Source organism: Carassius auratus, unplaced genomic scaffold, assembly GCF_003368295.1.
Source record: "Carassius auratus strain Wakin unplaced genomic scaffold, ASM336829v1 scaf_tig00002576, whole genome shotgun sequence".
Lineage (NCBI taxonomy): Eukaryota > Metazoa > Chordata > Actinopteri > Cypriniformes > Cyprinidae > Carassius > Carassius auratus.
In genome coordinates this window covers 1,180,248-1,207,199 of record NW_020523459.1, presented here as the reverse complement: position 1 = coordinate 1,207,199, position 26,952 = coordinate 1,180,248, and the positions used below count along the sequence as shown (strand labels likewise).

Here is a 26,952-nt window from a genome sequence, read left to right as displayed (position 1 = left end):
TGATTCACATATCTGCTGGAGGAATTTTTGCAACAATCGGAAGTTACAGCTTATAAACTCTGTGTCTTATTAACTGTCCCAAGTACTGTAGGCTATGTCTCATCATACATGAGTGTGTATTGGTAAGCCACTAAATCATTCATGGCTTACCAGTTATTCCACAGAGCTACCACCATAAATACTGGCCTGCGTTCCAAACCCATGGTCCTCTGCTTTTAAACTCCACATCTCATTGTACTATATATCAGTCAAGAAGTATTTTTTGGTAATACTTTGCAATAAGGTTCAATTACTTAATGTTAGTTAATGCATTAACTAAAATGAACAAATGATGAACAATACATTTATTACAGTAATTATTAATCTTTGTTAATGTTAATGAGAATACAGTTGTTCAGTGTTAGTTCAGGGTAATTCACAGTGCCTTAACTAATGTTAACAAGAACGACTTTTGATTTTAATAATGCATTAGTAAAGGTTGAAATTAACATTAAGATTAATAAATGCTGAAGAAGAATTGTTCATTCTTAGTTCATGTAAACTAAAGTAGTTCACTAACATTAACTAATGAACCTTATTTTAAAGTGTTACCTATTTTCATACTGTTTGTTTCACCTCAGTCTTATGCTTGCTATCACACTCACACACACACACACACACAAACACACTTCAGGTTAAAACCTGTATTTGGTCCTGGTAACAAAGGCCACACTGCTGAATTATTGGTTAACAGTTAAGTTAATTTTCATTACTTACAGCTACTGCCTACCTGAGAATACAGAAGAAGATTTTATTAGGTCCTCTTTCCAGGGCCCCTATGTTTTATTGCCACTCTGGAACAGCACCTTTTTATTTATTTTTCTACTTGAGATGCTTTAAAAAAAAGAAAGAAAAAGATTTCCCTCATATACAGGAGATATAACATTTTTTGTTTATAGTTTAAAAGAAAATACTATATACCTATACTCTCATATTCCCTCCTCATTTAACCCCCTTTTTTCTCTTTTCTTGTCTTTCTCTCCCTCTTTCTGCACACACTAGTATTAGTACAGGGGCAGGGCTTATGACTCAGCCCTCCTTCACTTCAGTGAGAGAGAAAAAACAATAGACTTTAATCACTCATGTGGTCACAGCACAGCCTCACAGCTGCAAGTCTCTTCTCGAATTAGACTGAGAGAGAGAGAGAGAGAGAGAGAGAGAGAGAGAGACTGTTTCTTTGTGTTGGGAAACAGCAGTTGTGGACTTCTAAACACAGACTGTTTCCACTTCGCACGAACGGACAAAAGGGCACACTCTGGAAGACCGCAAGTGAGAATGCCCTTCTGAGACAGACAGGGCTGCTGTCACAGAAGCACCTGGTTGCCTGGAGCATGTGTTGGCAACCTGCACGGGCATCATGATTTCACACTATCCACTGGCATCGCTTCTCCCCTGGCCGCCCATCCCACACTGTCTGCATCTAGATGGGGAGGGAGGGGTGTCCCTGCAGAGGTACCAACCACGGTCGCCAGAGGTAGCTCGCTGCTGGGTAGGTCATTTACATTTGTCTGCAAAACTACTGTGATGCATTTCATTGTAGCTAGTGCTTGTTTAGTAGTTTGCCTTCAGCATGTTAACGGCCTTTATCTGAGTTATGCTTTGTTGTTTGGGGTCTTTCAGAGATGAGAAGAAAGATCCAAAGTTAAGTGACCTGTAAATTTATTTGGATTAAACGTATATTGTTTTGGTTCTTAGTCTGCATAAAGTTGTAACATGCAGAAGGAATGTATTATACTCAAGCAGCATGATGAAAGTTGCATTTCACATTGCAATAATTATACCTTGCTTTCTCAAACAATAGCAGGAATTTACATAATACTTATGTAAAACTTGTCAATCAGACAATCAATCAAGAACCGGACTGATACAAGCCGTTCGGTACGTCATAGCCTGTTTTGATACAGTTTATGGTCATAGCAGAGACTGTATGTTTGATTCACTGAAAATAACTGATTTTTAAGAGTTGATCGATTGGGAATCGAGCTGTACCGGTCGCACTCAAGGATGTTGTTCAATTAAAAAAAACGACCGTTAAGAATCATTCACTGAGAAGTGGACTGCCACTTGTCGCGCTCTATGGATTTGGTTCACTGGAACTGACTCATTAGAGAGGCATTCATTCAAGTGACGGACTAAACTGGTCGCTGTATGTTCGGCGCTATATACAGGTGCATCTCAATAAATTAGAATGTCATGGAAAAGTTCATTTATTTCAGTAATTCAACTCAAACTGTGAAACTTGTGCATTAAAAAAATTCAATGCACACAGACTGAAGTTTCTCCTTCAAAAGTTTTCTGACCCTTAAAAATAGTCTCTCAGTTTGGTTCACTAGGCTACACAATAATGGGAAAGACTGCTGATCTGACAGTTGTCCAGAAGACAATCATTGAAACCCTTTACAAGGAGGGTAAGCCACAAACATTAATTGCCAAAGAAGCTGGCTGTTCACAGAGTGCTGTATCCAAGCATGTTAACAGAAAGTTGAGTGGAAGAAAAAGATGCACATCCAACCGAGAGAACCGCAATGCAGCCTTATGAGTATTGTCGAGAAAAACGATTCAAGAATTGAATTAACTTCACAAGGAATGGACTGAGGCTGGAGTCAAGACGTGTCAAGGAATTTGGATACATTTGTCATATTCCTCTTGTTAAGTCCTCCTGAGGTGTCTTAAATGGACTAAGGAGAAGAAGAATTGAACTATACATTTATAGTATATAAACTGGCCAGCAAACTCACCAGACCTGAACCCCATTGAGAATCTATGGGCTATTGTCGAGAGGAAAATGAGAAACAATAGACCAAAAAATGCAGATGAGCTGAAGGCCACAGTCAAAGAAACCTGGGCTTCCAAACCACCTCAGCAGTGCCACAAACTGATCACCTCCATGCCACGCCGAATTGAGGGAGTAATTAAAGCAAAAGCAGTCCCTACCAAGTATTGAATACATGTACAGTAAATTAACATACTTTCTGGAAGGCCAACAATTCACTAAAAATGTTTTTTATTGGTCTTATGAAGTATTCAAATTTGTTGAGATAGTCAATTGGTGAGTTTTTGTTAAATCTGAGCCAACATCATCACAATTAAAAGAACCAAAGACTTAAACTACTTCAGTATGTGAGCACTGAATTTATTTAATATACGAGTTTCACATTTTGAGTTGAATTACTGAAATAAATGAACTTTTCCACGACATTCTAATTTATTGAGATGCACCTGTATTTAGTAATAGTGGCAGTGCCGCATAATAGCACAAACAAACAGAATGTAATTCTTTTCGTTAATTTTATATCTACTTTTTTAATGTATCCTGTAGTGAATGAAATTTCCTCAGACATAGTCCAAAGTAAAACTTTTTCAACCAATCGCTACCTATAGACTTCAATGGGAGGAACCTGTTTCATGAATGCAAGTTTGTGTGTACTAACCTCCTTGTTCATATCTAATGGCAGTCAGGTAAACCTATTGTTATTACCCAGTGCAATGCTGTGTAAATTACTTCAACTAAAATGTCCGACAATAACACTATTGAATGTGAGTAAATGCATTCAGGGAAGCTGAATCAGAGGTGAAAAGGGAAAAACGATAATGAATGTTTTTCTTAAGAAAGGCTTGATTTGCTGACCACATATTCATTGACGAGCAGAATTTGTAAAGAGGATGGGGTGTGTATGTGTGGGTTTGTGTGTAGGTTATGTGGTGGTGGTAATGTTGTGTGGGGGTTTCAGAGCAGGAAAAGCTCTCTCTGTCAGCACTTTTTTAGTAGTCACACACTGGAGCTGACCGCTGTTGACTCCGTCTGTCTGACCAGCACTGACCAGAACAGAGTGCTTCAATTCAGGGAAACAGCGTCATTGTATTATACAGAAAGAGATTCAGCATCATAACATGCTCGCTGGAGGGAGCTCACAGATTTGGGCAGAAAAGTGGAAATATAGCTTTATTTTACAAAGTTATATGTGTGAACTTACATAGCAGATTGCACTATGTACTAGGGGTTCAGTGGAAAAGTAAGTAGAAAAATTTAAAAAATCCTAACCCTAATGTATAAAAACAAGTAAAACTATAAATACTAATTAAGTTAAAATTTCCTTAATTTGACATATAATGTTGAAAATAATGTTCTTCTCTTAGTGAGATAATAGAGAACTCCCTCATGACTTAATACTATATTTATATAATTATATATAAAATATATATGATTTTTTTTTTTGCACAATTTGACATTATTATTATTATTATTAAGTATGGTTTTATTTTACAAAAATATGTGTCAACTTACATAGCAGTTGTCATTACTTTTATGAAAATGTTAATCATTTTAAATACAAAGATAATACAAATAAATTATTATTTACATAATGTTATTTTTATTATGTAAAATTGTTACTCTGGCAGTGAGACCACAGAGCTCCCTCATTTCTGACCCCTTCGTTGTTTATATATATTTATGATAGATAAATGATCAAAAATAATTTATTACAGTTTACATAATTTGACAATAGTGTTGTTTCTTGTTTCTAAAGACTAGTTGGATATCATGAGATTTATCAAATTTATTTTACTTTTTGGCAATCTTTATTATTTTAGTTTTTTCTTTAGATTATATACTAACAGTAAAAATATCTTTACATTGAATATACAAACTTATGATATTTTACTGGTCTAAATATATATTTATACACACACACATTATATGGTATATACTTTTTAAATTAAATGTATACTTTGGCATTATTTATATTGTTTTTAACATAAATGGCCCAAATTTTTGTTGGTAGTATGTAATGCTCTGGGATAATAACAGAGATAGAGAGAGAGAAAGAGAGAGAGATCCATCCTTATCCAACATCCTGACTCAAGTCTCTTCCTCTCACACTGGAGAGTTTCCGAGTATTGTTCCTCTGACAGCATATTGTTCCTCTGAGAGTGAGGGCACAGAGCACTCCCTCGTCACTTTACCCTACGCTCACCCATAGAGTCCAGTCCACACACATATTTAACATAGCTCACACACACATGCACTTATTCAAATCCATTCAAACACATTGACTTAAATAATAAACCTATCCACACATGCATTCGTCAACACAAAATGACTTTGTCTCCCACAAATGTCCCACAGCTCAGGTATCATGTTTATATAACTTAAAGCCTTTTACAATTGTGCTGTATTTAATTTCACTACAGTTAAAAAAACTGGTTGTTAAAGTTTGATAGGGCCTTCATAGTTGTTAATTACTTTGTTTTTGTGGCCTTGATGAAGATGGTGGCCAAAGTTCAAGTAAGATGGGTCAGATCGCTCTCTGGATCCCTTCTTGCACATTCTACCAGCCATAAATGCTGATATTGCTGCTGATTTTCTGCTTGACGCAGCAAAGCCTCAGCACAACCTTTGTAGTCAAGTGATCAAGGACTGGGGTCATTGCACTCGTATTTTCAGCCTATATAGCACAGGCTTCTTGCTGACATTCACTCATGAAGAAGTCAATATAGGTCAGTTCCATCACACATTAAGGAAGCTTTGCTCAGACCGCAAGCACGTGTATTGAATTATGATGAATATAGGAATCGCAAACCAAGCGTTCTCTGTTTCTGCATCACTTCTGCTTTTTTTTTTATAAACTGCTTGTTGTGGATATTTGTTAAAAGTAACACTGATGGTTGGTTGCTAGCCGGTGTTTCCTTGCTTGAGTTCAGTGAGTCACGCGTTGTGATGGAGAATCTGATTCATTAATTCAGTGACAGTTTTGCAACTGATAACAAGAAAGCACGAGGCCCACTAGAGCTTACACAAGTAGTCATGAAACACTGTAAAAGTGGACAAAAAGAGAATGAGAGATTGTGGCCTAGTGGTTAGTACACGTTCAGACAGACCTGATGCTTATGCAGGTTTGAATCTGGCTTATTTTGCAATCTGATTATCTCTCTCATCTTGATAATTTAATGCCCCTTCCCTGTGGTTTCTGCCAAAAAAGTGGCCAAAAATGCATAAATTATGGCATAATGATAAGGATGGTTTACTGGTGCTGCTTAATCATTTTACGTTAATTTGCATGGATTTTTCAGCTTCCCAAAACATTTGGTTTTCTGTTATTTATTCTACATTGCAAAATGTACATTTATCTAAAATATCTTGCAAATATGTTTCCCGTAAATACATTTACACACAAAAAAAGGTTGGTGTTCATAAGTTTAAATTAAAAGAAAAAAATTGGTAAGAAACATTTTGAAATATGTACGTACATTAAAAACAATAATATTTTAAAATATTATTAAAGGGGTCATATGATGCGATTTAAATTTAAATTTTCCTTTCTCTTTGGATTGTTACAAGCTCGTGGTGCATAAAGAAGATCTGTAGAGTTGCAAAGACTAAAATCTCAAATCCAAAGTGATATTCTTCATAGAAGATAAGACTTGTCCGCACCTCCCTAAACTGGCTTGTTCAAACACACCTCCACATCTCTACGTCATTATGTGGGAAGATTTGCACAACACCGCCCAGATGTTCTAGCAAAGAAAGAAGGTGTACCTTTTATTCTCATTGTAGTATTGTTGTTGATGCTGTGTGTTCCACTGTGAAATCAAAACTACGTTGTTTGGCCTTCTAAAAGTGGACGATAACAGCTTCTTTATGCCTGGTGCTGATCCGTGCAGGTCACTGAAGAAATATATCAACTTTGCACTGTGGACGAAGCGGAGTCCAGCCCGGGGTCGTCACATGTGGTTGCCGCAAGCCCAACAGATGCTCCTTCGTAAAATCGCTCACTCTAGGCCACGGCCTTTCAAAAGAGGACACGACTAGAAATCATGTTTATATCATGTTTATAATGGCTTTTATGTTTATGTCTCGTCTCTCCGGCCAGAGATGACAAATCACTCAAACGGTAGCAACAAATGTATACCCCACATGTATAGAACGAAGGGTTATACAGGGTAGACCAATTAGTGTGTATGTGTGTATCTGGCATAATGGAGAAAACAAGCGTGTGATAAATGGTGTGTGTGTGTGTGTGTGTGTTAGAGGTACTGTAAAGTGATTGTTTGAGTGTGTGTGCTGTTAAACACTTTTTCTGGGAGGTCTGTGAATCATCTTAGCTGTGGTAGATGAAAGGTGTGAACCCACTCAGGTCACTGCAGCAGTTTCATAAATACGCACGCTACTTTAGCCTCACAATGCAAAAAAAAAAAAAAAACAGCTCCCTCCTCCCTCATACAGCACCCCATTCATTCCCTCCTTCTCCCCCCATGGCTGGCCTGATCCCTTTCATGTGGCCTGGCTTACTGCCCCCTCTGACTGACAGAGAGGAAGAAGAGGGAAAAAAAGGGATGGATGGAGCGGTTGAAACTCCAGCAGACAGGATAAAGCCCAGTGATTACGTTTTTTAACTGTCTGAAGTTATTCATCTGATTAGCAAACACTCTCAGCAAACTGAATCAGCAGAATCACAGTCAGACAGACTGTCTGAGAGAGCTAGACAGTGATCTATCTGTCCATCCATCCATCCATCCATCTGTTTATAATTATGGTGGCAGATGGTTTCGCTAACATTGGGGTCCAAACCAGATTTAACACACTGGCTAATTAAAGCTCATTAGTTCCAGGTCAGAGGGAAAGATAAACAACACCTATAACTGCCTTGCAAACAACTGGCCATCATATTAGTAATAAAAAATGATGCCATCCAGGACAGGATTTTCCCTGTTTTTGACCAACCACTGAGCATGTTAAACACATACTTGAATGATTATAATAATCTTAATGCTGACTGTATAATCAGTCTGCCACAGTTCCTGTCAGGTTCTGTTATTATGATACTCTAAACACAGGACAGACCTCTGGAAGAACGGATTTTGTTTTTTATTTCTTACACTTCCATTTCAGGCATGGTTAAGTATGCACAATATGTTGTATTGTGTTTTTTATTGGTGAATGGCTACAAGTTAATAATCAGATGACCCAGATCTTTCACACACAATCTATAAAAAATATTGTAGTAAAGTTAAGGTTGAAAGTAGGGAGAAGACTACAGCATACTGAATGACTCATAACAAAAAAAGAGGATGGCATGTTTATTGGATTCAGTGTAATGCACTCAAATTGCCATTTGGAGCAGATCATAACTCTTAACAATAAAACCTAGCTATAAAATAATATTATTAATTCTGTACTGTGCTGATGGCAAATTCTGAGCAGAATCTGTCACACTTCCCTCTACTCGGCATGTTAAAGGATTAGTTTACTTCCAGAATAAAAATATCCAGAATACAAATATGTGCATTTGTGGGTTTTTTTTTTAGAAAATGGCTTATCGTTTCACTAGATAAAAAACGTATTCCTCGGCTGGGATTGTGTAAAGCCTTTGAAACTCCAATTTGAATCTTCAACTGGTTGGCCAACATTTAAGTGCATTATTTGAAGAAAAATCCTGGAATGTTTTCCTCAAAAATCTTGACTGAAGACATGAACATCTTGGATGACATGTGGCTGAGTAAATTATCAGGATTTTTTTTTTTTTTCTGAAAGAAGCTAATCCTTTAAAAGGTATTGAAGTCCATAAACACACTTACTCTCCTTCTTTCCTTCATTCTTTCTCTGGAGATTCTGGGAAGTGCGTTTCGGTGAGAGGCCTTCAAAGTTCCAGCTAAATGATGGTTACGGATGTTTTGACCACATCAGTATTTCACAATGACAGAGTTTCCACTGTGGCATATCTAGCCTGTGCTTCTGATGGTGCTTAACGGGAAGATGCAGCTCTCTTCTTTGTTTTGTTTCAGTTTTCTTTCAGTGAAAACCCCAGGAGCTACTTTCAGTTCTTCATCTCTCTCGGTTGATTGCAGTATTGTTATTGTGATATTAAGATGTATTCATTTATAAGGCAGAAAACAAAACAGATCACTCAATAAAGGGAAAACGGAGAAATTAACAGAAAAAAAATGATGGTTTGTTTTGTGCAGAATGGAATACTAGCATACTTCATTTCATACACTGAACAATGTCTTCAATTTTTTTTACAAAATGTTTGTTTTCAAAAATTATATAGGTAATTTAGGAAATTTGCATACTTCAAAAGTACTTTATACTTCAACACACTTCAAGTGTACATACTGCAGAAAGTTTAGTATGCCAGGGAGTGTAGTATAGTTGTACACTGCATTTCAAATGTCATTTAAAAAAAATTAATTAATACTTTAATTTAACAAAGGACACATTAAATAGATAAAAAAATGACAATATACATTACAAAACATTTCAAAGAAAAGCTTTTATATTTTTTTAAGAACCCTGAAAGAAAATGTTATCAGTGTTTTTAAAAGATGTTTCTTGAGCACCTTCAGCATATTAGAAAATTCAGCCTACCAGCAGACAAATAAAGTACATTTCAAAATATTTTTAAATAGAAAACAGATATTTTAAGCTCCAATAATATTTGACAATATTACAAGTTTTTCTTTATTTTTGAATGCATAAAACATCTAGAACTGACTTTGCTGACTCCAAACATTTGATCCAAACTTTTCAGGTTGTGTTAGATTGTGTTGATTTCTTGTGAAATTGGTTTTAAAAAGAAAGTAAAAAGCATACTGAAAATGACCATGCAGTGTCGTGGCAACAAGGGGTCATAGATTCTTGAGAATGGCTCTGTGACGTAGACAATATTGAGTTTTTTTATCAGACAGCACTTCTGCAAATAACAACCTCCAGGAAGAACTTGTGTTGCCTGGCACGTCATAACACGGAAAGACACGCTACATTTGAAGGTTCCCTCCCAGCGCCCTCTAGCTCCAGCACGCTCTGCCTGCGTCAGCTCAGCTTCTAACTCTTCTGGTGACGCTTGTGCAGCACAGCAAGCCAAAATCAGACCATAAATCTACCAATACATACACAGAATGGACTAGACTCACATTTTCCTTATCCCTTAAGTTTTTGTGAGTGCGTTTGACAGTGAAGACATGATAGCTGTCTCGTCTGTCAGGTACAATGACGACAGGCACACAGAGTTGGGAGGCTGCAGGCAGGAAGTGGGAGATTTCCTGGAATGTGTGTTTTCCCCCCAAAGTGGTGCAATAACAGAACTCTCGTTACTCATGCTGATGTGCTCCATAGGCTCACAGGCCCTGTGTGTTTACTTGTGTGTGTTTACGTGTATTTGTGTGTGTGTGAGTCTACCACAGGAGGAGAGACTGACTGGAGACTGCAGTTGTACTCTAGGGAGGTTTAGAGTCAGTATGTCTCTATTGGTGTTGACAGGACAGATATCCTCAGCCCCCCAGGGGTCTAAACATGCTCCCTATGATTTCCTATAAGCCTGTTTCTTAACTCCACCCCCCCCCCTGTCTCCCCATCTGAATCTAGACACCAGAAAAACACTCAACAGATCTTTTATTTTTTTTTGCTGTGTATTTGTCTACAGGGATATTTCACCCAGAAATGGAAATTCTGTCATCATTTACAGAGACATTTTGCTGCATTTAAATTCACTTTAAACACTCTTCTGACACTAGTTTAATATTTTTTTATTTTGTCTTTGAACAAGAATTTGAATTTTTGTACAGAAAATTCAAATAGGCCATTTATCTGAAACATAAATCTTTTGTAACAATGTGAAAGAGTCTTTACTGTCACTTTTGACCAACCAAATGCATCCTTGCTTAAAAAGTATTCATTTTAAAAGAACTTAAAAAAGTAAAATAAATAAATAACAATTACTGACCCTAAGGCTGATGCAGGGCAACTTTTTGAGCAATGTTGCTGGGCAAATTATTTACTGTTTTTGATAGCATTCTGTGGCAGAAATAATAAAAATAAGCAGAAATGTAATCAAAGGATACAGTTTGTTTCCTTTAGAGACTGGCATGACTACTGCTGTAGTGGTGGTTGTGCACACACTATCTCTATCTATTCCCAAGGGATATAGCTGTGTATGAGATGATTGAGATCAGAGGTGTGTGTGCGTATGTGTGTGTGTCAGCCGGGTCAAGCCCAAGCGCCTGCCATTTGTCAGACCTTGTTGTCGTGCACTGCAATGACATCATTCCCTTTTGAAAGCAAACAGCTGTCCCCTGAGGGGGACCAAGAGGTCATGACCTCTCCCACTGCTTCTCCATGCTTCCCAGAACCCCCGAGGAGCAGCCGAGCAGAGGACACCCAGTCCGACCAGCCTGAGAACTGGAGCGGATCCCAGAGAATGAGGGTTTCCCCTCTGGAACCCCGCTGCCCTTGCTGACCAGCTTTCCCTGATCAGACCACTCCTCTGTATGTCCCTCATTAAACACACTCATTTAATTTGTTATGACTGTAAGCAAGACACTGAGGATGATTTAGTTTGGTTTGAGGGAGTTGTCAGGGTTCTCCTGTGGTTACTTGCATGCACGTATACTAATACAATCTTGGTCCTGCATGGTTTGTAGAATATTAACCACAGTCTCAGAAATTAACCACAAGGAGTAACCTTAGCGCTTGACTAAATTCCACGTCAGTGGAAATTTCAGATTGAAAATTATTTGCTCTTGGACTATAGACTCAACAACATATTGGTTTTATATTGGAAAGTGCCTTCAGAAGCAGCCTTTAAGTGCTATATATATATAAAAAATAGTATTATTTATTATTGTTGACATTTCCATTAGGTTCTAACATAACATATTCTAAAAAGTTCTGATGTTCCCCAGAACAGCTTTTTGTAAGAGATCTTGATCAAAAAAAAAAAAAATTTTTTTTATTAAACTAGTCCATTAACATTTACATAAAATATGCAGTATTTAAAGAAAAAAGTAACCTGAACACCTGTGATCAATTAAAAAATGTTGAACTACTGATAAATCAAGTAAATTTCTTTTAATGTTTTACAAGTTTCATTAGGTTAGGCTACTTTAGAGGAATACCGTAATTGGGTTTGAAAAGTCCTCCAGGCAGAAGGTTATTTTATACATACTATGCAATGATATAAACTTTAAATGTTTATGATTGAGCAGCTTTGCTTGTAAAATGTGTTTAGTTTGAGGGAGTACTCTTTGAATCTGCTTTATAAAACTAGCCCTTGAGATTTATGATCTCACCGCTAGACTTATTAAGATGGAAGTGATGGCCAGAAAGCATTCAACTGCTTTCTTTTGTGCTCCCCAGAAGTGTGGCTGTATGAACAATCACATTGATTCTCCATGGAGTCTTCATTGTTCTCTAGGAAGTGTATGTGTAGCTGGATGTAGGCCTACTGTACGAGAGGCTAAGTGTAAATGTGAGAATGAATGGCAACGTGACACCTGATAATTTCAACCTTGTCTCCACTGGGTTCAAACAATTGAAAAGCCAGACGTCCTGCACATAAGGGACATAATGGAAAATCCTTTTATCCAGACAATCCACTACAGCGTCAGCCTTCCTTATATTGTCTATGTGAGTTCAGTCATCCAGTCATATCAAAATCTTTCCATCTTGAGCCATATGACGTTGCTACTTCCATGTAATGATTTGGTTCAATCCACTGATACTTCTGCTACTTCCATGTAATGATTTGGTTCAATCCACTGATACTTCTGCTACTTCCATGTAATGATTTGGTTCAATCCACTGATTGTTGATTGGAGAGGCAGATCAGAATATGAACTTGAAGTAAAAAAAATGGCATGATCGGAGAATTCGAGTTTCACCAAAAGATCAAGTTATGATATAAAAAAATAAAAAGCAAGAAAAATGAAAGGAAGGAAGAGGAAGAAATGAAAATAAACATGCTTGGAGGAGAAAAGATCAATAACATGCATTCATAAAAAAAATACAATTAAATAAAAATAATGGCATGATTTGTGTTTTTTTTCAATAAGCCATGATAATCAGTGTTTACATTACTTGTTTACTTAAAATCTTATCTTAATATTTTAATACTACTCACTATATTTGACAGCTACTTTCACCATGCACTTACACTGTATTGAAAAGAAAACAGCTTCAACATTTTGATAAACATCTTCTTTTCAAAATTACATTTTAACATTTAATAACATATTATTCTGGAGTCACGAGGGTGAATAGGTGATAGGTCCATTTTTGCGTGCACCGTTCGTTCTCTGCCGTTTCTTAAAAGTTTCTTCAGTGTTAACGTTGATGTTCAGTTCTGATCTATGATGGTGTTCAAACGTTATTTAAAAAATGTACGCAGCATTCCAAAATAAAATGGAATAGAAAGCAAACTGCTACAGAGGGAGGGAGAGAGAGAGGGCAGTAGGCGGAGTTGTCGGGTGTCATTCTCTAAGCGGGGGTGGACTGCAGAGCCAGAGGGAGGGAGCGAGGGGGAGCAGCCGGAGGCTCCAGAGATCCGTGTCGGACTGAATGTGTGTGTGTGTGTGTGCGCGCGCCCGCCGTGGGAGGACAAATCACACAGGATAGCTCTGCGTACAGTATTTGAAAACATTGTACCCTTTTTTCCGGGACTTGGGCTATGTTCTAATGCCACTACTGGACGATGAGAGAGGCCCTCACCATGAAATTCGCTTGGAAAGCTAAAATGGTAAGAAGTCGCGTTTCGTTTGCCCATCACTGCACACTACTTGTTGATTTTCTGGCTTTCAGCTTCTAGAGGGAAAGACAGGGGAGAGGGAGGGGGAAAAGAGCTTGAAGTGGATGATAAAGAATAGTTTAGGAGGGGAAGGCGTCGTGGGGAATATCAATAATGTTTTTAAATGACATTTTACTGCAGTAATATATCGCACTCGTCTGTTTATGATCCACACGCTGACTTTGGATCTGAAAGTCTCCACGTAGGCGGCGGTTCCCGTTAGTTTCTCACTCTAGAAATACTTTTACTTTATGATGAACAGCCCTCAGGCTGCTGACGAAAACAAAGCGGACAGATGGGAATAAACCCACTTGTTATTGTTGTTAGCGGTGAGGGATTGTTTCTCAGTGACTTTGGGGTTGTGTTGTTTTTGAGTGCATGCTGTAGGGGGTAGAAATCGCCTCTGATTGGGATGATAACATGGTCAGCATCCTTTCATTGTTTGTTTACAGGATTTTAGGGACCTACACAGAGTCCTCAACTGTCCCACACATTTTAAATCCATTCGTTATAATACCTTTTTCAGGGTTTTCCTTATTGTTAAAAATAAAGTGTTTAAATAAAATGACCGCATGAAGTCTCATAGAATGTTTTTATTGACAAAGTACTATAATTATTATTTTATCAGATATGTATTACATTTACACATTAGACGGATGCTTAATATGCATTCAAAGTATATTTTAATTCGTTTTTACGTTCTCTATAGAGTTGGCATAGGTCTTTATTAATAATATAATAATAGTTGTGCAGCAACTTTAAAATAAATTATAATAAAAGCAATAAATGTTAATAAAATAAGTAATAAATAAGAAAAAGCCAGCGATAAAAATAGTAATAATAATTTATAATACAATAGAATTAAACGGAATAAAGTAATCTACTAAAACCTGATGATTAAAGCTAATAAACCTAACCTGAAAGAGCTCCCATCTTGGCCGCATGTGACCACAGTACTAGAACTCCTTTAAACACTTTTTTTTTTATTTCAGAGAAGAACTATTTTGTATCCTCAAATCTAGCCAAACCCTTTATAATATCTGCCTGTGCCGAGAGCAGGTTTTGGAAAACATTTCTTCCAGTACAGTGCATAGACTGTGGACTCGGCAGGGTCCGGGCAGCGGCTGTGCAGACCTCCTACCATTGTTTTTGAGTGCAGACTGCATGACTCATCCAGCTGAGTATTTCTCTGGACACACTGTACAGAAAACTGCCCGGGAATTACAGACAGACTGATCCACTTAATTCCAGTGACACTTACTCTTTCAGTCGCATTAAACTGCAGAAATAGTTTGGATGTGCTGCAATACTGAAAAGGCTCAGTATGGAGATGTTTGTAATGTCAGGGTTGATGACTTTGAAAGTAATGTATATATATGTACAATTTAGCACTGTACTAATACATATACATACCCATATAGCTAAATATTTAAGATCGGAGGGGACCGAATAAAATCTTCATTGAAAAACCCACATTAGTCTTAGAGTCCTCAATGTGGTGATTAAACCTTTGTATACACACCAATCTTTTGTTTTGTTTTAGCTTTCCTGATATTCGGAAATACTCTTTTGTACCCAAGAGAGCTGGATAGACTTGTTGGACCTATTAAGCAGGGCCTTGGATGAATTCACATGGAAAAACAAACTTTCACAGTAATCCAAGGACAGGTCCATGATGCCACACTGCAGCCAGACTTTTTGGGGAAAAGTCTGGTGAAATCGTTAGTAAAACAGCAATATTTCACAAAATTCATTTTGGGTGCATTTTTGTTGTGTATGCATAAAGGCAAGCAGTTTATTAAATATATAAACATGTGTGTTTATTTCAAGTCTTCCCACAGTCTCTTGAATATGCACTGCAAAATACATAAATAAATAAAATACAATTAATTAAAATGAAACAAATAAATAAAATAAATCTTTTTATTTATTTATTTTATTTAATTTTTTTAATGAAACCGTCTTAATTTCTTACGAGATAGCATAACATGCTAACAGTTGTTTTCAGACTAACACTAGTCTTCACACTAGGGTTTCGAGTATCACTGCTCTTCTTTATTCTTATTGACTGAAGTGGGCAGAATTTATCAATATTCTCTCTCTGACAGTTTAATATGAACATTAAGCTGTGCACAGCCTGAAAGGCTCCACTCGCCCAGACACTAAATGTTGGTCATCCCATTATACTGTTTGTATTTGTATGTGCGTGTCTGACTGAGAATGCCTATGTGTGTGTTATGTTTATGTTTACACACTTCTCTAAGTTTGATGTTTGGATTTTGAGGCTTGATGGAGAAATCCTTCACTGTTAAGAGTCTGTAAAAGCTCTTAGATTGATTTTTTTTAACTCCATGCCAGCTCTGATCTCATTTCTCCTCCCTCGCCCTCTCTGTCTCCTTCCTCCGAATGAGTTATCATTTTTTCTCCTCCACTCACCCCAATCATTTCTGTCAGTCTTTTGATACTAAAATTTAAAGTCAGAGTTCCTGTTTACGCCTGAGACCTATTGTTCCCCAGTTTTATGCCATGATATTCCAAATGGAGTAAAGTTGATTGTTTTCTCTCTCTGCAGAGCTCTGTGCAGGACTGGGGAGAGGAGGCTGAGGAAGGAGCCATATACAACGTGACGCTGAAGAGGGTCCAGATCCAGCAGGCGGCTAACAAAGGCGCAAGATGGCTGGGGGTGAGAGGAGGCCTTTGAATGCACTTCATGTCTTATTTAAAGAAACACTTTGACTGCCCATGCTGGGCCGGCCAGACAGTGGGGTATATTAAGCTTGACCTTGTACAGCTTTTTATGGTTTACAGATGTATTTAGTTGTGGTGTTCTGGTCATTAGTCTTCATGGATGGCTGCAAGAAAACACATAAAACTTTATATAGAGTTGTTTGTTTGGTAAAAGTTTGGTTAATGGGTTAATTCACCCCAAAAATGAAAAGAGCTGTCACATTTATTCACATTCATGTCATTCCAAACCTGTATTACTTTCTTACACACAAGAGATGATATTTTAAAAATGTTGCACGTTTTCAACCAAAAATTTGCTGCATGAGTTTCAAGATATTTAATGATGGCATGCCGTTATGGCTCCCTTCCATATAACATTGGTGGATATGGTGTAATCTGTTGCTTTAACCTTGAATAACTATTTCCATATTGTCAACTCCCTTCGGAATCAGCAGAAATCAGAAAACAAAGCACCTATGAGCTGATGTGATTTTTTTTACATTAAATGGTTATCGAGTGAAAACACAGTCAATTTAACGTGGAATCATTTCAGAAATATGACATTCATGATAGCGCTGATTTGAAACGGAAGTTGACTTTGCAGCTATAAAAATGTAAACACAGAAATTTGAAGAAAGCACATTTCTTACGTTTCAACATCAGTTAGATCCTTGTTTTAGAGAGGTCATGTGCTGAATGTTTGACCTAGTTTTGGCGACTGCAGTTCAGTCACTTTATTTTTTGGACTAAAAGATTTTAGTATTCTTGCTTTTACAGTGACATACACCTTTCTGTGGCCTGCTTTTAAATAGCTTTTTTTGCGTTTGTGTGTGTGTGAACTGTATTTATTTATTTTTTCGAATAATGAAGAATTTTTAAGAAGTCTGCTGACTTTCCAGCATTTCTTGGAGAGGGAGGAGGAAGGTTGCTCTGATTAAAAACAGATTGGAGAGTTTCCTGTTGTAGCGTGCTTGCAGTACCAAGGTCTTCCCTTGCCATTTTCTTCCCTGTTTATTTCTGCTTTTCTCCTTCTGTTTATCTGCACTACACTTAAATACGTGCTTAAAAAAATGTACCTCATAAATAAAAAGTATTTTCCTTTGCTTTCCTAGGTGGAGGGTGACCGTTTGCCCCCAGGTCACACAGTTAGTCAGTTGGAGACATGTAAGATTAGGAGTATTCGGGCGGGGACACTGGAGCGCTTGGTAGAGACACTCCTCACAGCGTTCGGTGATAATGACCTGACCTACACCAGCATCTTCCTCTCCACGTACAGGACCTTTACTACTACACAGACTGTACTAGATTTGCTGCTGGACAGGTGTGTACACTTGTGTGCATGTTTTTGGTTGGACACATCATAAATGTCAGGTGAAACCTGCGTGCATTTTGACTGGCTGTTTTGACTGTTCATGTTTGCGTGTATGCTTGGTGAAGATTTTGGTCGGATTTTGTGGTCATGCAGCTAAACAAGTAGAAAATGTCTATCTTGGTATTTATGTAAACACAGTCAGTTAAGTTGCATGAATGTAAACAGGTTATGCAAAACATTGGATGTGTGTGTAAATATGAGATCTACAAGGATCCCACAGTCTTGGAAGACATGGAAATACCTGGGAATTTCAAAAGTCTGATTTCTAGGGCTGGATAATTCATGAAAATAAATCAAAGTTAATGGACATTTCTATGGTCAATATAATATTTTTGCTAGGTACAGTATGTTTAGTTATGTTCTAATGAATTTCTTTCACTATTGGTTTTTATAAAAGCTATCTTTATAAAACTTTTTTTTTTTATCCATAACTAGTAATCTGGAAAAGTCACTGGAAAAATCATTATAAATAATTTGTCTGGAAATGTGGAAAACCTTGATCTAAATACCTATATTTTATTTTTTTTATAATGGAAAATCACAATGTTTTTATCATAAAATGTGGGAACCGTAGATCTATGCATAAGTTTAAATGCATCTAAATACATTGTTTTTTTACATTTAATTTTCATAAAGATTGAATTTTTTATAAAGGAAAAATCATGGTGATTTATTTATCTGAAAATGTGGGAACCCTAGATCTATGCAATAAACTTCACAGTTTAAATGCATTTAAGTATTATTCTATCGTTTTTTTCCATACCTGATGTTTTATTTTTTTAATTGCTTGTTTTGAATTATTATTTTATTGTTTCAAAAATAAAATTAATTATGAGGGTTTTGTATATTAAAAAAAGAACTATATTGTAAAATAGAGATTAAAAATAATATGACCACTTTCACTTTTCTTTTTTTTCTGGGTAATTGTTCAGTGGTTACTGTCTTTCCTATTGGTCAGCATGCTCACAGGTTGGTTTCTCTCTTCTTTCTCAGGTATGGCAGTTTTGAGGATTGTGAGGGGGAGCGTAACCAGTGTCAGACTGGAGAGAGCAGAGCTGCTGTGAGAACGTGAGTTCTGTCATCAACTTGTTTATCTGTGCCACTGTATCAGCAGTGACTTCCGAGCAGCTCTTGTGTTTGTTGTTTCATTTCCATGGAAGCTTAAAAATAGAGGACAAACTCTGTGATATTTTGTGCATGCATGTGTGTGAGTTTGGAAGCAATTGGAAATGAAAGGGAACTGATGAACGATGGTGTTTGATTGCTGCATGAATCACAGTATTGCAGCTGAATTGTAGCATGAGAGATTCCCTCATTAGATTGCGCCATCTGGTTTTTTCTGGTTTGCACAAACATCTATTTGTTATTTTAATTTTTTTCCAGTGCTTTGGCCTCTACTCTAAGAGCTTGGTTGGATCTGTGTCCAGAGGACTTCCAGGAACCTCCATCATATCCGAGCTTGCATCGTGTGCTGGGTTTCCTGGAGAAGGCCTTGCCAGGCTCAGAGCCAATGCGGCGGGCTCAGAGTCTTCTAGAACAATTGCGTGTCCAGGCCAGCCTAGAGAATGAGACTGAAGGTAAGTCATATCCAGTTACTGTTAACTTCTTGCCTTTTTGTATATTCCTGCTTGTTCTGTCTTCAATGCATACCAAAACACCTGCTGTCCATTTGTTGCAGGAGGCTTTCAGTACAACAACCCTTTCTGCCTTGGGGAAAATGAAGAAGTGGAGATCGATTTGCAGGAGGACTTCTTCTCCTTTGAGCTTGACCTCGTAGCAGAGCAGCTGACTTATATGGATGCGGTGAGAGAGAGAAACCTAGATTAAATCAGTGCAAGGGAACATGAAATATTATTTTGCACATTCTTTGGTTCAAGCTATGAAACATTTCCTTCTTTCTACAGCTGTTGTTTAAGAAGGTGGTCCCTCATCACTGTTTGGGTGCTATCTGGTCACAGCGTGATAAAAAGGATGGCAAACAGACTGCGCCCACTATACGTGCCACCATCACTCAGTTCAACGCGGTAACGGCGTGTGTGGTCAGCACCATCCTCCGTCAGAGGCAGATGCGCCCGCATTTGCGAGCTCGCATCATCCAGCGCTGGATTGACATTGCACAGGTGCGTAACCAAAGGTATACACAAATACATGCTCATGACTTATGATTTGTTCACGTTTAAACTTGTTATTAGAACTAAATCAGTCTGCAGCACTTTAGTGTTGAGTGACTTTCTAGAAATACTTTAGATTTCCTGGGAAAGATAAAACCTGGTGTTGATCTGGAGTTTTCTTGGAACATTTGAGTAAAGAGTGACAGCAAATCTAAATCTATGTCATTGACATACCTGTTTAAGATTAGATCTAGATAAACCAAAGTCGACATAATAATGACTTTCAACCTCCCAAAGGATCTCATTTAGACCCATTTGTAAATGAAAATGTGTAAACATGGATTAACATGTTCTCAGGAGTGCCGTATTCGTAAGAACTTCTCGTCTCTGAGAGCCATACTATCAGCGCTGCAGTCCAACCCCATCTACAGACTCAAGAGAGTGTGGGCTTCAGTTTCCAAGTATGTTCAGTCAATTAACAAGCCTGTCAAGTCTTTTCTTGATTTCTAAAAAAAAAAAAAAAAAAAAAATTATATTGAATGGTAAAATTGTTCAAACCCCTTTTAATAATATTGAAATATTGACTGTTTACCTGTTATGTCATGGTTGCTAGTAAAGTGTCTAGATGGATATAGACTAGCAATCAGAAGTTAGGGCTCACTTATTTTTTTATTTTGTAAGAAATGTATACTTTTGTTCAGCAAGGACACACTTAATTGATCAAAAATGACAGTAAAGACATTTACAATTTTAGAAAATATTTATTTCAAATAAGTGTTCTGTGCTATCAAAGGGTTTAGAAAAAGACAATATATCACAGTTTCTACACTTGATTGAGCTGCACAACTATTTTCAACTGATAATAATAAGAAATATATTGAGAATAATTTCTAAAGGATCATGTGACACTGAAGACTGGAGTAATGAGTCATTTTAAATTGTAATAATTCACTATCTTACTGTTTTTACTGTATTTTATCAAATAAATGCTGTCTTGGTGAATCTTGGTAAATGTTATCTAGGTGAATCAAACTTTCGAACAGTTGTGTATTCTGTAGTGTCTTTTTGGTATGGTATTAAGAATGACATGTTCATACTCTTTGGTTGTTTTTGTTCCACTCTGCTACATTAGAGATAGTATGCAGGTGTTTGAAGAGCTTTCTGATATTTTCTCCGACCAGAATAATTACCTTACAAGCAGGGAACTGCTAATGCGGGTGAGCTCACGCACACGTCTCTTTTTCTCAGTTCTGTTGTGTTTTCTCATTAAAGTCATTAAAGTTAGTGTTCACTAATAACTAGGCCAATGTGGAATATAAAAAAAAGTTATCTATTGCATCATATGTTTGTGTTTTGATAAAGCTTATTTATTACATTTTAGGCTTATTTGATGATGCTTTCAGCTACCAATAAGAGTGTATTATTCTCAACTCTATTTAACACACAAAAAAATGGAAGAAAATTCTTCCTGAGCCTATTAAAACTAATGATATCTCACTGATCTTAACAGGAGGGCACCTCAAAATTTGCCAGTCTGGACAGCTGTGCCAAAGATCACCAGAAAAGATCTCAAAAGAGACTGCAGTTACAGAAAGAGATGGTGAGTTAGTAAAAAATAAAAAATAAAAAATACCTGGGTCAATATGTAATTTGAAAATGAGTGAGAAGAGAAGAGAGTCATGTTACATTTAATCTAACTTTTTTGTCTCCAGGGTGCAATGCAGGGAACGATCCCATACCTGGGGACATTTCTCACAGATTTGACCATGCTTGATACAGCACTGCCTGACCATGTTGAGGCGAGTCAGCTGCACACCCACCACACATTTCCAGACGAAAAAGATAGCCTTATAAAGAATCATCTCTGATGTTATTGTTAACCTAACATTCCCAGTCTTCTGACATATTTGACCTTCTTTTGGATTGTTTCACAAGAACTTGAATCAGTTTTTTTCATGAGTAATATCATTAGGAGAATCTGGGCTAAAGTCTCTTTCTGTGCTTCACAGGGAGGACTGATTAATTTTGAAAAGCGACGCAGGGTAAGTACAACATTCCTTAATTTTTTGGACTTTATTATTGTCAAAACATCTGTTGAGTCTCTTATTCATGGCTATAGGAATTTCGATTTGTGGGAATGTTGAACAAAATCTCTCTTTGCAGGAGTTTGAAGTGATCGCTCAGATTAAGCTCCTGCAGTCTGCATGCAATAGTTACTGTCTGACCTCTGATCCCGCATTTCTGCGCTGGTTTAAAAGTCAGCCTCAGTACTCCGAGGAGGAGAGGTACACACATTTTTCCCACTCTGTACCCTTTTTTTCTCATCTAAAATTGTGTAAGTCTTAAAGAGAATAATTCTCTCACATTTCCTGCAGCTATGCGCTGTCATGTGTGGTTGAAGGATTGGGAGACAACAGCCCAACATCACCAAAACCCCGCAAGAGTATGGTGAAGAGATTAAGCCTGTGAGTGACCTTAAACCTTAAAATCTTGACATCTGACTCCATCATGTTTTATTGTTAAAACATCTTGAAATTAAAATGACAAATTTGTGACTCAGTAGTCCATGGCTGTTAGCTATGAGGTCAATTATGCTAATATCCTCCAAAAAGTTACATTTTAAATTAAGATTTTAAATACATATGTGTTTTAAAAATATTTGGCAGTTTTACTGCATTTTTAATTTAAAGAATGAAAGCCTTGGTGAACATAAGAGCAGAATTTTACCAACCCCAAACTTTGAACGGTAATGCATGTTCAAAGAGGAACACAAAATCTTCAAATGTATTTAATGTGTCCCTCTTTTTTTTTTTTTTTTTTTTTGTCCTCACTAGACTCTTCTCAGGATCTGATTCCATGAACGCAAGCTCTCCTGTGAAAGAGAGTCCTCGATCGCCTCCTACTGGCAGCTCTGGGGAGAGCATGGACTCGGTCAGTGTGTCTTCCAGTGACTCTAGTCCCTCAGAGAGTGAAGGCATGACACCCACACACTCTATAGACACTCATCTGAAGAAGGTACAAACATTTGAAATTCTAACAAAGTTATTGAAATAGTATTGTATTCAAATAATGTATTAAATGCACATCTGTTTGGTTTCCGTAGCTGTCCGAGTCTTCCTCTTGCACCTCTTTGCACTCCATGGACACCTCCTCCTCTTCTACAGCCAGCGCTTCCGTATCTCTGGCCTCCCCGACCTTGCCTGGGCCCCCTTGCATGCATCGGCGCTCGATCTCGTTGCTGCCCATGTCCCCAACATCACCTGGTTGTCTGCCTGCCTATAACACACAAGCTCAGGATGCATGCATAATCCGAGTAAGCCTTGAACAGGGAAACGGGAACCTCTACAAGAGTATCATGGTTAGTGAGGACTTTAATATTATTAATCTACTGTTGTGATTGTGTTTAATCTATTCTTGCTTATACATCCATATTTAATGCATCCAATGTTTATATACTGGTCATTAGAGTATGAATAGTTACAGATAGATTGCCAAGGGTTTTTATAGTAAACTAAAACCATTAAAAAAAAACATTTCCTTCACATGATATAATAAAAAATATATACTTGTCAAAACCAACATTTCACATTTTATTTTAGTGTTAACTTGATGCACTTACATTACTAAAACTAAAAAATAAATACATATTAATAAATGTGTTTCGAATCAGGCAGATACTCCTGTAAATATAATAAATACACTGGTTTTAAAACTGGTCTAGGAACTGGTCAAATAACATGATGTGAATTGTGATTTATTGTATTCTTTTAGCAGCCACAGATGTGATCAGAAAAAAAACAAAAACTAAAAATGATCTACTTATAAATTTTGCGGTGTTTAAGTGTTTATCTCAGTCATATGGAGTTAATCTCTCATGCCTTGCAATGTACATAAGTTCAAAGAGTTGTAGAAATAATTTAAATTCAATAGTTAATTAGTATTATTGTTAATAATAATAATAATAATAATAATAGTGAATTTTAAATTTTTCAAATTAATTGAATTTTAAAAGGTTTATACATCAGCAGTAGGGGGAAAGTTATTATATAAAAAATAAAATAAAAAATATTTCCAGATAATATTTTATTTATTTATTTTGGCTTTAGTAAAATTGCAACATTTTAATTGAACCTTTTTAATGTGAAAACATGTTTTTAGAATCTAAAATGATAAAGAGTCATCATATTTAGAGGCACTAAATTAATAGAAGACTTTCTGCATCATTGTTTGTATGCAGCTGACCAGTCAAGACAAAACTCCAGCTGTGATCTCTCGAGCCATGGACAAACACAACCTGGAGGGTGAGCAGGCTGCTGACTACGAGCTGGTGCAGGTCATCTCTGAGGAGAGAGGTAGGATATAAAAATGTGTGTGTCTGGCACAGTTTGAAATCTTGGCGCTGGAAGATATAATCTGTTTAGGTTTGTTTTGGTGGAAAGCCAATATCACATTTGCAATCTTTTTTTTCCTCTTTCTCCAGAATTGGTCATCCCTGACAACGCCAACGTGTTTTACGCCATGAGCACATCTGCAAACTTTGACTTCCTGTTGCGTCTGCGTGGTTCTGAGGGGAGGCCGGTTCAGCTGCGCAGTCGTTGCAGCTCCACACTACCCCGCACACAGCAACGCTCCAGTCTGTCCGTCAGGCTCAGCAAGGTCATACTGTGACCTCTGACCTTTTGTTGGACCAGAACGGGCTTTGCAAAAAGACTACAGCAGGTGGCGTACTAGAAAATGGGCTTATAGACTATTTCAAGGAGAGTTTATTAACTTCAAATACATTTCAGGACTAATTTTGGCATCTCATGTTCTTCTATTTTGCCTTTTGAAATGAAAGGCTTATGTTAAATAGTAGCATGTGCCTCCTCCTCCCCATCTAGTCCACATGTACATAGTCACATCCCAACCTCCCTATTGCTGGATATTTTGCACATGTGCAGGAAAGTCTCCTGCTCCTTGTCAGTATTTGCATAAGAGCACATCTCTTCCTAGCCAAGAGGCCTACACGACTTCAATGAAAGAGGGAAATGAAATAAGCTGTGGGAAGAGCAAACTAACGACAACCATGTTGCCTTTATCAATGGTAATGATGGAACTCTTGCATCAGTATTGAAGATGATCTGCAGTAGCTGTGATTTCTTTCTCCTGTCCACTTGTGCACTGTGTGGACAGTGTGGACTGTATCCCTAGACTTAAATTGCTGAGACTGGCTCACTAAGAATCCATAGAATTGCATTTACTTTCCATCTTTAAAGGCAAAATTGAGAAAAGAGCAACTGTTTCTTCTAGAAATTATGAGTATCTCCTCATGCTGACTTTCTTTTCTCTGCTTTTTCCACACATTTTATCTCTATTTCTGGGTTTCTCATATTGTGAGCTGTGTGACGAATGCAGAAAATAAGCGTTCTGATTGGTTCCTGCTTGGTTTTATCAAGTCTGTGGTGTTTCCTTTCACGATTGGATCCATGTTGTGTCTTTAAAGGTGTGGTCACACTGCACTGATGATGGGTTTCTGTTCAGAAACCTGGATTGAGCTGCCTTCCTCACTGAAATATTGCACTTGCTATAGAGTGGGCGGAGTCAATAGGTGTGTACTAAAAAGAGCACTTGGTCCACTTTTTGAAGCTTCCCTCTCTTCGGTCTTCATGCAATGCTATATTAATAATATACTTTTTCTTTATTTTTGTATACATAAGTTTTTGTAAGAGACAAAAAAAGATTTAAAAAGATTTTGTTTACTAAAATAAAAAATGTATAAAATAAAAAGCTGTGAAATATGAGTGTGTATAGTAAAGTGAGCATTTAAACAAGTTAGACATTTCGATAAACCAGCACAATAATTCATACTCATTGTGCCCCCGTCACCCTATAAGATGTTTTTTAGAGCATTTGAGACATGTTACTTTTGTGCAGCCGGTGAATATCTCAAAAACTTGTTTAACACTAAAGCAAATAGTTTTACACTGAGGCATTTTAACACCAAGTAGTTTCTAAAAGCTTATGGAATTTTTGCCTTAATCATTTTTGTCTCTATTTAATTGCCATCATTTTGTTAATATGTAATTCAATAATCATTAGTTAGCCCTGACTCCTGGTAATATGCCAAGAGATGTACTACAGAATGTGCCAAATGTGCCCTTTCTTGCCTTTTGTTCTCTCACAATTAAGACACTTATTTTTGTTACAATGAACACGTAAGGCTTTGATGTCAGTTTTTTAGCAAGGTAAAATTGTAGTGTTTTAACAGTAAATTGTCAATTCCAATTTATTCAGCACTTGTGAATTTACTCAATATATTTTGAATATTTCCTCACTACCAAAGAATTGTCTGTTTATGGACAGTCAGTGAATAAATTATTATCGTGATGATGATTTGTAATTTGAATAATGCTTTTCATGAATTAAATGGAGACTCTGAAAGTACTGTGAATGTTGACTGACATTGACTTTGCTTGCATCACACCTAAAATAACATAAGCAAATGACAAGAATGATTTATTCATTCAAAGGCTTGTCTTTCAATTAACTGCTTCAGTGTTATTGTTACATAAAACTAAAAATTGGGTAACATTATATATCAAAGTGAACATTAACTAAGATTAATAAATGTTTTTTTCATTGTTAGTCACGTTAACTTAAATTGTTTAACTGATGTTGACAAATGGAAACCTTAAAGTGTTACCAAAAATAGTTTTTGCTATTTAAAATAAAGTAAATATAAATATTAGATGAGAAAACATAAATGTAAAATATGAAAAAAAATGAAACAAAATGTAGAAATGTTGCCTATATACTAAGTTAAAGAGAACTAAAGCAATAGAGCATTTTTTTGATGTAAATAAAAATGACGAAAGAACATCGGAAAATTACTAATGCTTAAAATAAAAATTTAAATGAAAATTATAAAAATAAAAGCTAATTAAAAATACTAAGAAAATGTGCAATAGTAGTATATAATTAATACTTCAATAATATTGTGTTTTTGCATAGATTACTCAAGTCAATACTTCTCGAGGTGGCTGCTTTGACCAATGTATGCTACACGTCACCACAGCATCAAACATCACCATTATCTCATGATTAGCAGAAGTGTAGACATATCTTCATGAGATTCCATATCTTATCTTGTTAGGCTTTCATCAGA

The 26,952-nt window shown here is 36.8% G+C and overlaps 1 protein-coding gene across 2 annotated transcripts; it reads left to right on the top strand.

Moving 5' to 3' along the window:
- Positions 1-1,124: 1,124 nt before the first annotated feature.
- On the top strand, positions 1,125-26,238 carry LOC113069894 (ral guanine nucleotide dissociation stimulator-like 1). 2 transcript variants are annotated; one of them, XM_026243003.1, is made up of 18 exons: positions 1,125-1,528; positions 16,171-16,281; positions 17,438-17,646; positions 18,691-18,765; positions 19,081-19,274; positions 19,376-19,500; positions 19,602-19,817; positions 20,166-20,269; positions 20,941-21,025; positions 21,319-21,408; positions 21,521-21,607; positions 21,818-21,850; positions 21,972-22,093; positions 22,184-22,273; positions 22,643-22,823; positions 22,912-23,166; positions 24,046-24,160; positions 24,289-26,238. In XM_026243003.1, the coding sequence occupies exons 1-18, from the start codon at positions 1,397-1,399 to the stop codon at positions 24,474-24,476; spliced, it is 2,412 nt and encodes an 803-aa protein (XP_026098788.1). In that variant the 5' UTR covers positions 1,125-1,396; the 3' UTR covers positions 24,477-26,238. The 2 variants fall into 2 exon arrangements, with proteins under 2 accessions (XP_026098788.1, XP_026098790.1); XM_026243005.1 differs by lacking the exon at positions 1,125-1,528 and adding an exon at positions 13,294-13,550.
- The last annotated feature ends 714 nt before the right edge of the window (positions 26,239-26,952 follow it).

Coding starts and splice junctions, on each gene's coding strand:
- LOC113069894 (XM_026243003.1), top strand. CDS start 1,397: ATGATTTCACACTATCCACTGGCATCGCTTCTCCCCTGGCCGCCCATC. Junction 22,274..22,642: donor ATGGTGAAGAGATTAAGCCT/GTGAGTGACCTT, acceptor TGTCCTCACTAG/ACTCTTCTCAGGATCTGATT. Junction 22,824..22,911: donor TAGACACTCATCTGAAGAAG/GTACAAACATTT, acceptor TGGTTTCCGTAG/CTGTCCGAGTCTTCCTCTTG.